Below are 18038 nucleotides of genomic sequence, written 5' to 3' on the forward strand. Positions count from 1 at the left end.
TTGGTGGGTGATGTGAGAGGGTATTTGGTGGAGAGGTCATCTAGCAGAATGGTTACAGGACAGGGTTTGTTGAAGGCTAAGAGCGTCAACAATATCTATGGATTAAGGTGCTTTATTATTTAAATGTGCTTTATTTGGGTCTCCCTGACCATCTGCTTCAGCATATGAATGCTGTACAGAGCATGGAGGTCCATCTTTTACTTAAACTTTCTAGATGGGCTTCCATTTATTTGCATCTGAAAAAGCTTCACTGGCTGCCAGTCAGAAAGAGAACTGCATTCTAACCTTTGGTTTTATCCCAACGAGCATGTGATGCCACAGATCCACAGTACCTTACGGCCAGGGTGCGGCAATATTGTCCAACCCAGGCTCTGCACTCTAGCGACACCCGGTTGCTGTTGGTTACTCATTTTAAGCTGATGAGAAGATGGGGGTCCTCTTTCCTTTCCTGGCTGCTCAGGCCTAGAACTGTCTTCCTTTTTATCTTAGGAACAGATCGAATGAAAGGAGTTTTTGCAAAATGTTAAAAACTCACCTGCTTAGCTCACCCTGCTCCTGGCCCAGGAATTGTTTCTGCCTTTGTAGCACATGGACACTGAGTAGCCCTGAGCTCTACAAGTCTGGTCATTCATTCATTCATTGTTTGAGAAATAACATTAATGGAAAGTTGAGGAAAAAAAGGTGGAGTACATATGGAATGGCAGACGTGAGAGAATAGGAGGGGGGGGCACAGGGAGTTTACTGGTAGCGAGTTGACAGGCTTTGCAGTTCTGCACTGCTTTTTGTTAGCAACATTTTTGCTTTGTACACATTCTGGGTTACAGCAGAAGGAAGAATATGGTGATAATTGCTAGGTAGTTTGGAGTCTCTGTGGATTCCACCCAGCAGCGGTGGAGCAAAAGCATCATTAGATCTCTCTCAGGGAGACATACTCCAGCTCTTTTTGCTAAAGTGTGGGATCGCCAAACTGGGTTATAACCAAGGCCACTGGAATTATACGGAGGGGAGAAACAAACTAAGCAGCACAGTTAACTAAATTATGCAGTGTAATGTGGCACATTGTGGGGCATTATGACTTCACTAGTTTGTTAAAGTTAAAATTGTCTGCACCGAGGTTGCGCCATTTTAAGCATCAGTTTAGCACCTAAACGCAGGAATCAGCAAAAGAAAGGACACCGGTCACTGCATGGTGACGGGGTCACCACTACGTAGACAATATTGGGAGTGTTTGTGGCAACTTTTGATCTGTTTGAGTGACAAAAATGTTTTTGCTAAAATCTGTATTTTATGCAGAAGATGATGGATTATGCAGCAAGTGCGGCAAACCCATAATCATCAGAGGCTGCAGCAGCTGCAGAATCACAGGGCCCTGGTTTGACCACACTGGTACCCAGCACTTCCTGAGAGCAGCCACAGTGTAAAGACGAGGCCTGCAGGGGGGGGCTGGAGCAGACCCACCGACTTGCTCATTCGGAGTATGGGGCAGGCAAAGTTGCCAGGCCACTGGCTGCAGTTGTGCCTGCACTGCTGTTCCATGTTCCACAAAGTAAGGCATCCACCTACAGAGAAGATAAAGAATGTAGAAAAGGCCCGATTGTTGCCCTCATTTGTGCATTAGTATTGAAAATATTGGGCTCCCCAGAAAGTGTGTGAGCCGTCCTCCAACAGGGCAATTCTAGGCCATTTCCGGCACGGTCGGGATCTCTTTGATTTTCCAAATAAGTCTTGCCTTTGTTCTCGGAGTATTAAAAGCTCTTCCTTTGTTTTTCCTCAAGTATATTGTAAACCAAAGGGCTGTCCAAGATTGCTTGATTTCAACCCTCATGTGGCCGAGGTAGATAACTGTGAACGTCACTGCCAGGAAGATGACAAATGGTTCTTCTCTTTAATGATTCTGTGGAGCTTTTCATCCTAATCTGGCCCGAACAGTGCAAAGCCTTCAAAAGGCAGGTGTAGCGCTGCATTCTTCTGTGCAAAATCCGTAAACCAATCTCTCAGGAACATATTTACAGCACTATTGTAACTGGCATATGCCCCGCAGATTCCAACTCTCATTGCAAGATTGGGCCCAATATATCCTTTCTTTGTAGCAGATTCTGTCTTTTAGTCTGTTGGATAGTTGATCAGGTTTTCTTCCGCTGCAGAAGTCTCTCCAACCAGGCTAGCCACCAATGTAGGCCACCGATAACGATTCAAAAAAACTTCTTTCTATATCCTCCAGTGGAGAGTTTTGACCTGAATCGGGGCATACTGATCCTGTCTGGGCCCTTCCATTGCCTTAGAATAACATCAGTTACATGCTGGTGTATAGGTGAACCAGGAGTTTGTGATTTGACAAACTACCTTAATATTGGTTCAACAGAGGCTGAGAGAGGTCAGTTGATGGAAGCCCCATATTCATTCGTACACTGGAAATATACTTCCCCTTTCTTGTAGGAATAGATTCTTCCTCCTGTTTGCTTCTAAGCAACTGTTCTTCTCTGGTCTCGCCTTTTGGCAAAATCTTGCATCCCCACCAGTGCCAAGCAAAATATTCTTCCCTCAAGAGTCTGGTTCACTGGCACAATTTGATCAACAACTATATTCAAGAGGTAGGTCACAAACTGCAACCCATTACGACTGATCACAGGCAAGGTGGTTTGCTGAGGTCAGCAGACCACCATATCTATAATTACCTTTAAATATATATTTTTTTTATGCAGCCCGTTTTCCTTAAAGGAAAACGTGATGATTTAAAGAACTAATGACCAGTTACACAAACCTTTTTAGGAGTATGGAGGGGTTGCAGGGACATTTTATAGCCATGCGCATGTGCAAGCGATGCAGCTGTTTTTTTCCTCTTTTTAATTACCAGGGTTGGATTGGTAACTTAAAAGGAAAAAAGGGAAGAACACAAGTAATACATCCATGTTTCAGGGGCAGGACAAACACAAGAAGGAAAAGAACATGTTCCTAACGAATAAGAAGCAAGCAAATGAGAGTTACAATGAAGTTCAACAATGATAAGCAATGAGCAGCCTCCAAGCCCACTCTAAGATAACAATATGTATTGCAGCAGACAGCACAAGCACTGTCTTAGGAAAGACTGAAAAAAAGTGGAACGGTTTTCTTCTACCACCGGAAACCAGAAGGATCTCTAAATAATAACCAGGCAAGATACTAGAAGATCCCATCCAAGCTGGCAATAAAAAAACAGCAAACGAACAGGCTGTTTAGGAGCAGACTCAGGGGGGTTACGAGGTGTATGTGCCCCTCCCTTCCAAGCAATTCCTAGGCTGCACATCCTGCTCCCCGTTCTTCCGATCAGGTCATGAGTGCCCTTCTTGCCTACAACGGATAACTAATCTCTTCGCATCAGCTGCGATTCCTACTGCTCCTAGAAGTTCCTGCCACTCCGCATTTTATACTCACTTCAGTCAACACTACACGCTTTCGCATCCATACATACCCTGGGAGCTAATCTCTACCTGGTTGGCCTCCAGCTTTAGTCTTGCTGTTGCAGAACTATTCTGGACACGGACAACACACAAACTTTAAATTGCGCTAAATAGGCCAATTTGGACAACACACCTTGGACAGAGTGAGCACAGCCATAGACATACTTATGTGTTAGACACCTGTGTATGTACTACAGCACACAAGTCCAATCACACACTACATATACAGCATTCCACAATACACTTTAGATAGAACCTTGCATGAACACCCAGCACAGCAGATACACCACATAGTTGGGCTTCGCCGTACTCAAAACAGCACTTTCCAGCAGGACAGATCAGAACACAGAAAGACAGACGCCATCACAACATACACCCAATAAAGTGGAATATGCCTTCAGTTGTTACACCAACTGCATTCCAGACATATACTTGTGTGCGAAGGATACAGCAACCATTTTCTGGAGGACGGGTATAGTAATCCTCCCTGTTTCGACCATCAAAAGCGAAGAATATCTACGAAGAACTCACCAAAGTTCATAAAGTTATCTAAAGTTAATATATACCCGCACACACTACTTAACAAAACGTTCTTCACAAATCAAATCAGACTCCAACCTCTAAAGGTTTTTGAAAGTCACAATCGGAAAATGAAAGTGCTGCAATGTCACTGATTGGCAGATTGTGTGCCATTAAATACTAATAACATAACAATAGCAACATAGAAAAAAAGCAAGTATTCTGCTTTTATGTTATGGGCAGCTTGATTTGCTTTTGACTAACTGGTTTCAGGGGATAGAAAGTGTCGCCTTAACTGGGATTTTCTAACAGACATTCCAAAGTTCATGTAAACTGCTTTCCAGTTTATGCAGGAAAATGACCGCCGCGATAATCAAAGCAAGTTTCCAGTTTTCATAAGTCTACAGAAACATCTAGCAGTTTAAAAATAAATAAATCCTTTCAATATAATAATGGGGAAGGTGAAAAAATTAAACTACTTCATTGAGAGAAATACTGGCCGGTGGAAGCATGCACTTCTCTTCCAGCTAGCCCTCCTCTCAGAAGAATCTGACTCACCACTGACCACACAGACTGTGAGGACAAAACCTGTAGGATAATGCATGGGTGGGTACAACATCCAAAATCAATTCCGACACTGTTACCTTACCATGCACCAATCCCAAAGACTACAATTTTCCATACCAGACATGTCTCCTTCCTGCATTAGAAACAGATCTACAATGAGCAAACTATAGCAAATATAGTGTGGCTGGCAAAATGGATCAGACAGTTTGGTGTGGAAGCAGCAATGTGTGCTGAAGAACAGAACATTAGTCAAGAAAGTATGGGTCGCGAGTGAAACCAGCTGTAGGGGAAGAGTCCTGGGTGATGTGACACAGCACAAAATGTATGACAGCTTGGAAGAAAAGGCTGCTTAAGCCGCCTGGCCTATTAAAACTACCATAACTCCACTGCACACATCCTCTAGTAAAACCACTCGGCGATAGGTTACACGTGACGAAGGATTTCTGAGGCAACAAACCTTATATTTTTTCGCATAATCATCTATGGAACCCAAATTGAAAAATGAAGATAGTCGAAAATCTGGCCAGTAGCGAGATACCCATTTTATAAGCGTGCAGTTATTGCATTTGTTTTAGTTTTTTTCCCTGACACACTTAAACACACAAGTAAAAAATGATTTGTCGATCATGTCTCTAAATATTGCTAGGTGTAGTGCCCATGGGAGGCTTCAACCTAATGCGCTTGAAGAAGGCGGCACAAAAAATAAAAATTACCAAAATGTTTCTGAGGTTAAGCCACAAGTTATTTGCATTTACACATCACAGCAAGTGTCTGGTTCTCAGGAAACCATTCAACATCCTCTCTGAATAGTTCTGTCGCTCTGCTGGTGCGGACTGCTTCTCGTTATCAAACACCTGGCTTCCTACAATGCTCAAAAACTATCTTTATGGCACGTTGACAAAAATAAATTACAGTAATCTACCAACAGTGTGGCGGGCTTCTTCGTGAGATGGCACGTTGTCCTTACAACTCTTCTTTATAATCAATGCTGTTATTAGCCTGTCTTTTGCTTGCATCTGAAAGACTTTCCAATCGCCGCTCGAATGAGTAAAACCACTCGAAGTCCCTCTTTTCTCTGGTTTCTACGTAGTTCCTGATCCTCCGCATCATTTCCCACACTTCACGAGTTGAAGGTGGGACGATTTCTGGGCTGTCATCTTCTTCATCCTCCTCCTCAATGTTGTCTTCCAGCGCTGAATCCTCTGGGTCAATGCCTTCTGGGTGCTGAATCACCACCTTGCACACCTCTGGACTAGGCAACTCATCCAAGGGTTCCTTTTTGACGTTCACAATTGGATAGGAATGAAGGCATCCACTGGCTGCTAAGACCTGGCCGTTTGGCCCTGGAAGCTCTTGCTTAGTCCCAGGCCCCACCACTTTCCACAGTCCAGCCTGGGCAAAGCACTGCCGGATGGTCTCAGGTCGGACATTATTCCAAGCTGCATTCAACATGTGTGCGGCGTCTAGAATAGTAATGCTCCTTGCCAAGTCCATGGCAGACTGCGGGTCACTACCATCAAAATCGCCAATAATCTTAGTGAAGATTTGTTTCCTGTAGTTCTTCCTCAATGACCGGATGACCTCCTGGTCTACAGATTTCAGGACAGATGGTGACTTTGAGGGTAATATGACAATCTTTACATTGTCCAGGTCGCCAATGTTGTGTGCTGTGCAGTGGTCAATGAACAATAGTATTTGCCTCCCAGCCCTCCTCATGCATGCGTCAATTCCATGTACCCACTTCTGGAATATGTTAACGCTTAGTCTAGTGTATAAATCTGCCTCATACTGGACAGGAAGAGCATCCATGGTGACACCCTTAAAACACCTCGGTTTCTTTGATCTGCCAATGACTAGAAGACGCATTTTTTCAGTCCCAAAAGAGTTTGCACAGACAATGACTGTAACATATTCTCTAACCCTGTTCACAGTAGAAAGATCACGACTTTCCACCACTCGGTCAGGCATCTCTCTGAAAAATACAGCCATTTCGTCAGCCTTAAAAATGTCCATTGGGCTGTAGCTGGACAGCAGGGAGGGCAAGGTATTCAGGTACCAATTTTCCGCAGTCTGAAAGCTTGCCTCGGCCTTCTGACATCGGCTGCCAACATTGTTACGTTTCTTCCATCGGGACAGCCAGCCCGATGTTGGTTCGAATTCTACTCCCATCGCTATTGCCAAATCTCGTGCCTTCTCCATCAACATTGGTCCAGATACCGGGATACCATGCTCATGTGCAGCTGTGAACCACTGGAAGAGGGCATCCTCAATCCTAGCATCTTTGCCATCCCTTTTTCTTTTGCGGTCCTGGTTCCCACCTTTAAGCCACTCAGTCAACAAGCTCTCGCGGTTTTTTATGATGCGGCATACGCATGACACATCAATCCCAAACTCTTTTGCAAGATCCTTGCGGGCAACACCAGGGCGTGCAGACTTGGATAGCAACTCAATTTTTTTGGCTAAAGAAAGCACATTCCTTCTTAACTTGTAATCCATTGTTTTGGCAGGACTGACAGCTTTCTCACAATAGGGGAAAGAAAGATCTTAGTCTGACCTGATCCCCTTGGGCCACCATGCACAAGTTAATGATTTTATTGAACAGCTTGGTGCAGTTAGTTCAAAGAGATGGTCAAAGTATAGTGGGTGACCAGACTCCAATGCCCTAACTAAAAAACAGTGGCAATATCAAATTCAGAGATCAACACAACTCATTTTATAGGTTGAAACTCTCTATGTTTAGTTGTCATTAGCTAAAGTATTGAAGAGATGCCTACGACTTTGGATTTAAAACCAGCCCTTTAAATATTTTGGAATAACCCTCCAGTCACTAGACAGTGCATTTATAGTTTTTGAACAACCCCCTTTCAAACATCTTGTTCTAGCGCCCCGACTTCACCTTCATCCGTGAAGTTGCTTGCAAGTCTTCATTCATTACGTTTGTAGGTTGTAAACCAACTCTTTCATGACTTGACAACTCTTAGTATGGTGTGCAATAATGCTTGTACCACTGGGCAGTTGTTTAAAACTGTAACCTACTCACTGATGTACTAGTTGATTCTTCAAAGGGTACCGGCGAGTCTCTCAATGCTCGAAGTATTTAGCTAGCAATCAATACAGTCCTCTGTTGCTCAGCAGCAGCTCTTTACACGAGTCAGTAGTCCAGGATGTGTTCAGCAGATCTGTATTGGTCGCATTACAATACTGTAGCTATTGTGCAAACGGACTGAACTTAAAAGTTGCTTAAACTACAGGGCGCCTATGCACAGGGTGCAGGGCAATTTGTGAGCACATATTTAACTTGTGAGGCACTACACATCAGCATCTGATGCTTCGATGTTGCTGGTCCATTGTCTCATACCAGATGATTACACTGAAGCTTTCACTGCGTACTTTTTCTTGTTTCTAACTTCTGAGACTCAAAAGGAATATCCTTCAACGCAATTTCAACAGTCAAGCTTATCCTTCACATTTACGGCACCCGTGTGGCTCAGAATCCCTCCGAGTTCCAAGTCCTTCAACGGGGGCGCAGGGCCCAAGATAGTGGAACCTTAACATGCAATGCAGATTCGAAAGCCAACTCCCACAAGAGAGACAGATAACTGGAACCCCTCCATTTAAGCAGATCCACTAAGCAAGGCTGTTTGATAACAGTATTACATGTACGAGCAAAGTTTTTCTCGGGAAGTAGAATGAGGAGATCCTCTTCATGGTATGAGGCCTCTCAGCAATGTTAGACAAACGCCTATTCAAAAGGCAGGCAGCAGGACTCCCATAGGCTCAGGTAGTCCTTACAAAAACATGCGAGACCGCAGCGATATGGGGCCCTCAAACAAACGCAGCTAAGAGAACCCTACGAGGGATAAGCAGCTCCATCTGCAAACGCAAACAAAAAGTAATGTTCAGTCCTCTTCTCGGTGCGATCAGTTGACTGACCCAAAAGAGTCCGCAGGACACCTGAGGCATGGGGAATACCATCAACTAACAAAAGTCAGCAAAGCCCTAGGAAAGGGCCAGATCCCCTTGCAACGCCTGCCTGCAGAGGCTTAAGGCTTCAACATAGTCAAATGGCAGGACCTCGTGCTGGACAGAGGAGGACTTGAGCAGGATCACGTTCGGAAAAACAGACGGGGGTTCCGATCCTCGCCGACAGCAGACCGGAAACCCGCGATCAGCAACACCGGGCTTCACTGTGCACTCAAACGGAATGCCCCGTGCACACAAGCAAAAAATATCCGAAAATGAAAGACGGACTACACGCGTGGCCTGCCTTCTAAGGCGCAAGTGATCGGCCATCTTAGAGTGGGTCCTGGTCTGGGAGGCAAAGGGGGGATAGCAACGACACCGCGCGTCCTGCGGATCCCTCCGTAGCCGGGGAGCAGGCGCACACGATTCTAGTACTTAGCACTGGTAGCATTCAATTCTAATGATGTTTTTTCCAGAAATCTGAGGCTATGAAAAGCATCGTGCTAAGGCGACCGTGAGAAAATTATGTTTTTTATTTCTATGTCCCTGTGTCAAGCCAGTACAGCAGGCAGGTGAAACAGCTGGGCAGCGCCCGTCAACACAAGCTTACAGTTGTGTCATTGAAGCTCGCCAGGGTCTCACTAGATAGCATGTTCTTGTCACCCATTTCTGGCGAGATGTCAGTATCCGCAGGTTTGGCAGTGCCGGAAAGATTTTTTTAATCTGTTAAACAGTGTACGGTGATCTCTCGGTTGAATTGTAGGGATTTCTGAAGCAGAACCCGCCGGAAAGGGATCTCCTCCGGTACGGACACTTGTGTCAGGCGGAAGTCGGGAGTCTGCAGCGTCAGAGGGCAAGCGAGCGAACCAGAAGTGGAGTACAGCGCATGCGCACTGCGTTCTCACACCCGGAAGCGTAGCCCATCCGCCGCGGTATGCTCTGACAGCACCGGAAGTGGTGCTGCGGTCGTCCTGCGCCTGCGCGCTGGCTGTGACAGCGAGAGCGGAAGCGGGCGGCTGCTGAGCTAGGGTGGGGACCGGAGGCGGTGAAGTAACACCCGTAAAGGACAGAAAACCTGAGTTTCCCCCCAGGTCCACGTCCTCTTGCAGCCGGGACTCCTTTCCCTTCAGGGCACCTCCGAGCCTTTCCGCATCCCCCCACAGAGCGCATCTGCGAGCCCCTGCCTCACCATGATCCTGCTGGAGGTGAACAACCGCATCATCGAGGAGACCCTCGGCCTGAAGCTGGAGAGCGCGCAGGCCGGGTGAGGACAAGTGGCGGAGAGGGAGGGCCACCATGTGGGGCACACCTTGGACGGGAAGAGGGCGTGTGCACTCCTGGGAAGGAGGGCTGTTAAAGGGAGTAATGCTGCGAGGCGCTCGAGAAGTGGCCAGGGGTTAGCCCATACACACTGGTACTCTAAAGCTGGGGGTAGCAGGCTTTGTGAGGACCACTGTTCACGGATGAAGGGGTGTCTTGGTTGTAGAGATGCATTTAGATAAAAGGTTAAGCAGGATCGTGAGCCTCAACTGGCTCGTGGGTCTGTCAGTCGAAGGCCATGTTAGGTTTTTATTTGAGACGAGCACAGAGAAGAGATGCTTTTTAAAGTAGGTAGTGGTGGAAGTCTTGTTGGTAGCATGGACTAAAGCGTGCGATGGTAAAGCGCTGGGCTCGGTTGGGGCGCCCTGCTCATTTGAGTGAATGGGTGTGGTAGGAAGACACAGGTAGGACACGTTTTTTGGGCGGGGACATAGCAAATACCGGTGTAAGATTTTCATGATACCTATGAAATGCACAGGGACCAGGTGAATTGGCTATTTCAAACGAAAAGACGTCCTTCTAAGATAATTATAAAACCAAAAAAATGCTGCAAAACAGTGTTCTAACAATATTGGCTCATTCAAAATGATCCAAACAATGAAATGTCGTGCTCTTAATGGAAAGACAGAAGAAACACTGTAATCACTTCGTGGTTTCCAACTCGCCAGAAGTGACTACAGAGCTTCTTCTATAGCTGTAAAAACAAAAGAAACCACGGTGCAATGATATGCATCACCACCATTTGTGGATTCCGTCATCGGCGATATTTGCATGAAACTGCATCTTGGTTTTTATTTGGCTAGTTCCTTTACGGTGCGTAAAAATTGCGACCCTAAGCCCTGAGGAAGTTTTTTGTTGACGAAACACGTGTTTGCTGCACTTCCCATTTCTGCATTATCCATCGAATGTTATACAAGTATCCAACTGTGTATTTTTCTTGTACAACTATCTTTATGTTGCACAGCACCTAGTAATTTGACACACTGTTGGCATGATTATGGGCATCTCCTGTTTGCAGGATTCGCTTGTTTAGTTCAATGTTATTAAGTTATGTAATTTGTTTTTCCAACTTTTAAAATGGAAAACATTCTCTATGCAACCAAATAATGTAGTAAATCTTGACATTTTCTATAGCTATCAAGCATTTGGCCAATCTCGTGGAATAACTTGTGGTTGATTTGCTTGTGGTGTGCTCCAGTCTAGTATAGTATGTTATACTTGATAATTATATTGTAATTTCCATGTTTCTTTGCTGCAGCAGGAATATCATTGGTGTTGGCACCCACCTTTTATCTTTATTTGCTCATTGTTACATTCATAGGGTGGGTTGCTGCGCGTTGTTTTTGACACTGCTGCAATCTGTGATTGTTTGTATTTCAAGTCCTGATGATGATTCCTCATGAATTGTGGATCGAAACGCCCTCGACTTAAGTGCAGATACCCGTTGAAATATGATGATTTGTGAAATGAATACAAATATCAAACAACCCTCATTACTTTCCCTTAAGCACCGAGCACATTTTTCACCCGACTGTCACTTCATATATATGCACGTTGTTTTGTAACTTTTGATTATTAAAACAGTGCAACATATATTTTCTGTGTAAGTGATTGAGTAATTATCTTCTTGGGTACCATTGTTAATTTGAAATAGTACTTGTGCAAGAGCATGTGTAAGAGGGCATCTTGAATTGGCTGAAGAAGGGTCGACGCATTGTAAGCACACAATAAGAACACATACGTACTTTGGAGTAGGGAAGTGGGATCATACCCAGTAGTAATTAAATATGGCTTTGAAACAGTTCCCCACCGGGCTGTGCTCTTGCCCTTTATTGGCAAAACACTGATCAGTTTAGTAACAGTTGTCGTAAATGGCAAGTAATCAATGTAGTAGTACATGCCAGCGATCCCGTCACTGTTTACATTTAATCTTGCGTTCCCTAAGGGTACATGGTTTTTTTTTTGTGCGGTTTTGCTTCCGTACTTTTTTTATGCACCGTGACTGTATATGCCATGTCGTAAGCTGCTTTAACTCTGGGTGTCTGTCTCATTTTAGGGTGTGAGCAAGTGTTCGTGAAGTGGCACAATTTTGAGGTAGTGCTAGATTCCCACAATGCCTGACAGTGGATCATAACACTGGTGTTCACATTACATGTTTATCTAATCCCTGATCTCTTTGCAGAGCACACAGAGTGATCGTAATATTTGTGCCAAGTGTAATTAGCATTTTGTGAAAAAGTGTAACTGAGCTATACACACTTGCTAAAATATTGACAGAACCAAAGAAAATGTTTTGTTTTCAGATGTGGCTAGAGAAAGGAAGAGTGTATGTGTGGGAAAGGAGGGCCTGGTGAAGAGAAGGTGACATGAGAAATTAAATATAGAAGGACAGAGTGAAAAGGAATGACATCTGAGATGCAGAAAGTTCATTCCAGAAAGGTGCCAGGACATAGGTGATTGAGACTCTAAGCCTTAATATTTAACTCAAGCTTATATGAATTTAAACATTTTGAACTCTAATCTTTACCAACAATGTTATTGTTAGTTGTTTATCTGATATTGCTCACAAACATTGGCAAAGCCAGTACATTTTGCTTGCTTTAACTGTATGTTTTTGTTGTGTAGTATGTATGGATGCAATAACAGAAATCTCTCAGAAAGGCACCCAAAAATGTGTTGGATGGCATCCGGTGTTAAGCACAGGATTATTGTTCAATTACATACATAGGTCATCATTCTTGGAAAGGATTCCTAGTTATGCTTCTTTGACCCCCCACTCCATCCTTTTCATCCCAGTTAAAGCAGTGGATGGGAGGGGTATGACCCGAGCATTGAGGTTTGTCATGGAGAACACACATAAACAAGTGGTGTTTCGATATCTCGGGTAAGATTGTAATGAGGGACACATGGATAATATCAATGTCAAAAGTTTTATCTTTGAGAGCGTATTATAATGACAATACTGTCACCGGAAGGGGCTTGTTGTGTTGAGATATTGTATTGTAATCGTATTTATATAGCGCTTACTACCCCTGACGAGGCGTCGAAGTGCTTTTCGCTGAGTAGCATGCTACTCTGGAACCCAACAAGAATTAGTGATGGGTTAGTATTGGGAAATAATGAGTACAGTTTTAGTAGTATTATGAGTTAATTTGAGCCACGGATATGAGAGTTTGTTAGATTGACTGGAGTAATGGAGGGGTGGAGGAGGAAAGAAATCCAGAAGTGTTAATTGGGAGTATATCCTTCATTTACTCAACCCAAAGGCTTGGGATGAGTAAAGGGTGATGGAGGAGGGAAGAGTATGTGGAAGGGTTAGGGAGAGCATTGTAGCAGGGTGAGATAAATGCAGGATAATTTAGTAGGGTTGTGTGGGAGGTCACGGTAGTAGAGTGAGGTTTGGTGAGTTAGATGTGGAAGCGGAGGGAAGAGCTTAGGTAGTTATTTAGGAGATTAAAAGTAGTAGAAAGGATTTGGGATGAGTCAGAGTGAGAATGGAGCATAGTTTGATAGAGACATGACATATGATAATGGGTAGATAAGTGTGATAAGATGAGAGCAGGAGTTCATAGATATCTAGTATAATAACCCACCCAGGAGCCATGCAATGACCCACGAACATGCCAAGCACAGAAACATATACACATACATACATACATACATACATACATATATATACATACATACATACAAACACACATGAATACACACACATATATGCACATACAATTCACAATTAGAACCATGGGTAAAATATACTTAGTCAAACAGGTTTAAAGAGTGTGTGTATTTTATTATGACATAGTAGCGATACATATTTTCTAAAGAACTATACATAACTAGAAATATACACATAATCTGAATAAAATATTTATCAACATAGGCCTATGCAGTCAATAGTTGTTTGAATATGGTGTATTGATGCTGAAAGAGGGGTAATTTGTTTAGATTGACAGTAATACCCAAATCTTTTCCATTTGTTGTCATAGCACTGCCTGGTAGTGGGTTTTCTTGCTTGTTTAATTACTTCCATACATTCAGTTGGTAGTTGTAGATACCCAAATTCTATGACTTCAGGAGCCAAATCGCTAGATTGAGTATGTTGGGATTTGGATGCCTGATCTGTTGTTTGTTTCGTGTTAACAGATCTGGTCTTGTGTACCAGGGTTGACGTGCCCAAGTTGGTGCTATGATTATCAGTTTGAGCTTTGTAAGGAAATGCCTCCTTGGCATGGCCACCCCCGACTCCCCACCCCGCTGACGCCAAGTCATGATTTGAAAGTGTGCTGGGGCCCCGCCCAGATATCTTGAGATTGTGGTGTCAGAGTCTGTTTGTTGAACCTTATTTTGTCAGTTTGAAGGTGGGAGGATGTGACATTGTTTTTCCTGAGAAATCATTGATAGTCTGGAATGAGAATTTCCTGGAAGGTGAATTTAGAAGTTTTTCATGCTTAGAGTGTTAGTTTTACCTCTGCATTAAGTAGGGTAACGTTTAGTTGGGTGGGTTGGATAATCTCAAATTTTTGTATAACTAGAGGTTGTAATCTGTGACATTTTACACCAGGAAACGTGGCAGGTAGAGCCTTTCCCAAAACAAAGTACATCCTATGATAGGCCTGATCAGGTCAGTGAACTGTGATGCCACTGCGTAGCTCCAGTAAGTGAAGCCCGTCTGTCTCTGAACCCTGGTCAGTAGTTTGAGGCCCTCCTCCACCCGCAGGCTCTACCTGCGCCTCATCCCTGGTGTCTAGTTTGAGAGCTCTGCTCTTCTGCTGGGCTGCCCTCTACCCCTTTTCTCTTTTCCCCATCCTTTCTCCTCAGAGTGTGCTGTTTTTATTGTGCCTTTCGCTTTCTGCGCTTTCCTCTATCTTTTCCCTTGTTTTTACTATCATTCCTCTCATTCTCACTTCTCTCTCTCCCTGCCGCTGGTGCCCCTGCGGCCCGCCCCCCTTTTTGCGTGCCGTTTTCCGCTCCCAGCTGACCTCTCCTCCCCCATCCCTACCTAATGGCAGGTATCGCCATTGTCCACAAGAGTCCCTGCGCCTCCCCACCAGCACCTAAGACTCCACAACCAACATGGAACTCCTCCACTTCTAGATTGGAACCAACCCTAACACCACTCTGCGGGGCACCCTCATCTACAGGCTGCCGGGCCCCTTCCCCCATTCTGCGACACCATCGCTGACCTCGCCGCCACCCATGCGTTTGCTTCCAAGGACTACATACTCAGTGGGGACCTAAACTTCCACCTGGAGAACCCCAATGACAACAACTCCACAACGCTGCTCGAAAACCTCGCCAATCTTGGACAAAAGCAACTTATTACCTTGCCCACCCACTCTGCCGGACATACACTCGACCCTCATCTTTACCACCAGCAACCACATCTCCATTAGCCACATCACCGAACTCCAATGGACTGATCACCACTGTATCCACTTCACCATCAGCAAATCCCCCGACCGACACATCGCTCACCTACCTCCCTGCAGGAGCTGGAACAAGATCACCAAGGACCAGCTACTCACCAACCTCAACAACTAACCCTGCAAACCTGCCCCCGATGACCTCAACACTAACACAGCTGCCCGGGACCTCATCAACTGGATCTTAGACTGCGCCAACACGTTAGCCCCCATCAACACAAACCCTCCAACAGACGCACATCAATGAAAGCCAGTTGGTTCACCCCCACCCTCAAGGAGTCCAAACAAAACTGAAGACTCCTCAAAAGAAAATAGCGCACAGACAAGACGCTCACCAACGACAAAGCCTTAAAAAAAGCCATAAACACACACCACCAACTTATCAGGACCACCAAGAGAAACGCCTTCCAGGAACGCATCATCAACAACGCACACAACAGCAAGGAGCTCTTCGCGATCATCAGCAAACTGACCAACCCCAGAGCGAACTCCACGGACAGCCCCCACTCACAAGAATTCTGCAACAACATCTCCACCTACTTCCACTGCAAGATAGCAGATATCTACGACAGCTTCCCAGCTCAGGACCATCCCACGCCCACCACAGTCATATCCACCACTGAAGCTCCTCCAAACCTCCACCACCCTTTCTGCTGGGCCAACATCTCCGACGACGAAACCCTCAACATCATGAACTCCATTCACTCTGGCTCTCCCTCCGATCCCTGCTCCCACCACATCTTCAACAAAGCAATCAGCACCATCGCACCCAAACTCTGGCCCATCATCAACCACTCCTTCAAAACCGCCACCTTCCCAGAAATCTGTAAACACGCCGAAATCAAGCCCTTAATGAAGAAACCCACTGCAGACCCAGACCTCAAGAACATCAGGCCCATCTCTCTACTCACCTTCCCAGCTAAAGTCATTGAAATGGCTGTCAACAGACAATTCACCAAACACATCAAACTCAACAACATCCTGGACCCCTCACAGTCAGGCTTCCTGAGCAACCAGAGCTCCGGGACCCCTCCCCCCTCACAGCCACAGACGACATTCGCATCCTCCTAGACAGGGGTGAGACCGCAGCTCTCATCCTCCTTGACCTGTCCGCCACCTTCAACACCATCTCCCACCGAACTCTACGGACTCGTCTCCATGACACTGGCATCCGAGACAAGGCTCTAGAATGGATCACCTCCTTCCTCTCCGACAGGATCCAAAAAGTCCAACTCTCCTTCCCCGCCCCCCCCCCCCCCCCCCCCCCTTCAGAGGCCACCAAGATCATCTGCCTGTCTCATCAAGAAATCCCACAAACACAGCCCCACCTCCGCCCTACTGAGAGACCTGCACTGGCTCCCAATAGACAAGAGAATTACATTCAAACTTCATGCACGCACGCATACAAAGCTCTCCACAACGCCGGACCAGAATACCTCAACCAGAGACTCCACTTCTACACGCCCACCAGGCAGCTCCGGTCCGCCGACCTCACCTCCGACCCACGTGGCCACAGCCGTAGGAAGGTCCTTCTCCCACCATGCCTCCAAGACCTGGAACTCCCTTCCCATCCACCTCAGAAGATTTCCCACTCTATCGCGATTCAGAAAAGAGATCAAAACTTGGCTCTTCACCTGATCCCCTCTGTTCTTCGATGACCACTCACTTACTGTCCCTGCCACCCCCCCCGCCCCCCGCCTTGAGACCCTAGCAGGTGACTAGCCGTGCTTTACAAGTATACTGATTGATTGATTGTTAAGGTCATGAATTGGATAAGGGTCTTTCAAGCAGTGTTGATATGAGTGGTTACTTCGAGAATAAGTTTTCTGGTATTGTGCCTTTGTCCAGGTATAATGGGCTAGATAGAGTATTTGTCCCTGGAGATTAAGGCTTTCATCTGTTGTTTTCTTTGTTTCTGTAGCACATAGTCCTTGCTGCTATATCCCCGAATAAAGCATGCTGGATCCATTGGACACATGTGAACTGCTGATTTTCCGCGTTATGCATTCCTTCCAGTTCTCCTGCTACTTACTATATGTGGGCTTTATTGTCATACTCATTTGGTTGCATCTTATTCGTCGTCTTGTGTGGCCTTTCCTTTGTCTTCTTGTGTTTGTTGTTCCCCTGGATCGTGGATACATTACTTGTCTTAACACTGCTCGTTTGCCATGCATTACCTTTTTCTTTTTGTTTAAGCACCCTACAAGAGTCCATGTGTTCCCCTCTGGTGTCCCTTGTGTATTTCTCAAACCTCCTCACCATAGTCTGTCTCCCAAGTGCTTCTCCCTGCCAGCCTCACGTTCCCCTTTCTTGTCCATTTTGCTGTTCTCCCACCCGTTGCCACCATCTTGCTTGCACCTCGGATTGGTAACTAAAAAGAAAAAAGTAGATGCATCATTTTATAGGCATGCAATTGCAAAATGACGCGACAAGCCATATAGAAGGATTTTTAAAAATTAATTAGCCATGCTGAATCTGCGCAAATTGGATAAAACCATTGGCAAAGCCATTCTGTCACCAAAGTGAGACCTATTGGCTTTGTCAATGCTTATTTTGTATTTAGTTACTTTACCAAATTAGATGGGCCCCAGAGTTGTTCTTATCTAGTGCGAATGTATATTATTTTTTTAGTTCTTTTTGTTTCTGTACAGCTTTTTTGTGAAAAGGAAACACTGCTCTCGATACCTTAGCTCCACAGCAGGGATGCCAATTATAAAAGCTGACAGTTGAAGAGTGCGTGGGAAGGGTTTCTTGCTGAGTGATGGAAAATAAGGAAATCAGCGGTTTAATATATTTGTCACTTGAG

At 45.2% G+C, this 18038-nt stretch overlaps 2 protein-coding genes across 2 annotated transcripts in view; one reads left to right on the forward strand and one right to left on the reverse strand.

Annotated features, from left to right (window-relative positions):
* Window positions 1-5050: 5050 nt before the first annotated feature.
* On the reverse strand, window positions 5051-9325 carry LOC138286632 (tigger transposable element-derived protein 3-like). The gene has a single exon (XM_069227083.1). It carries the CDS (start codon window positions 7017-7019, stop codon window positions 5487-5489), a length of 1533 nt encoding a protein of 510 aa, XP_069083184.1. The 5' UTR covers window positions 7020-9325; the 3' UTR covers window positions 5051-5486.
* A 129-nt stretch (window positions 9326-9454) lies between these two features.
* ARPC2 (actin related protein 2/3 complex subunit 2) overlaps window positions 9455-18038 on the forward strand; it is an 80756-nt gene continuing 72172 nt past the window's right edge. Inside the window, exon 1 of the mRNA XM_069227084.1 lies at window positions 9455-9750. Coding sequence (XP_069083185.1) covers window positions 9677-9750 — 74 coding nt within the window. The 5' untranslated portion in view covers window positions 9455-9676. The remainder of the gene's footprint in view (window positions 9751-18038) is intronic.

Source organism: Pleurodeles waltl, chromosome 3_2 (assembly GCF_031143425.1).
Source record: "Pleurodeles waltl isolate 20211129_DDA chromosome 3_2, aPleWal1.hap1.20221129, whole genome shotgun sequence".
Taxonomy (NCBI): Eukaryota; Metazoa; Chordata; class Amphibia; order Caudata; family Salamandridae; genus Pleurodeles; species Pleurodeles waltl.

Excerpts from the sequence above, each read along its gene's own strand:
- LOC138286632 (XM_069227083.1), bottom strand. The coding sequence starts at position 7,019 with ATGGATTACAAGTTAAGAAGGAATGTGCTTTCTTTAGCCAAAAAAATT.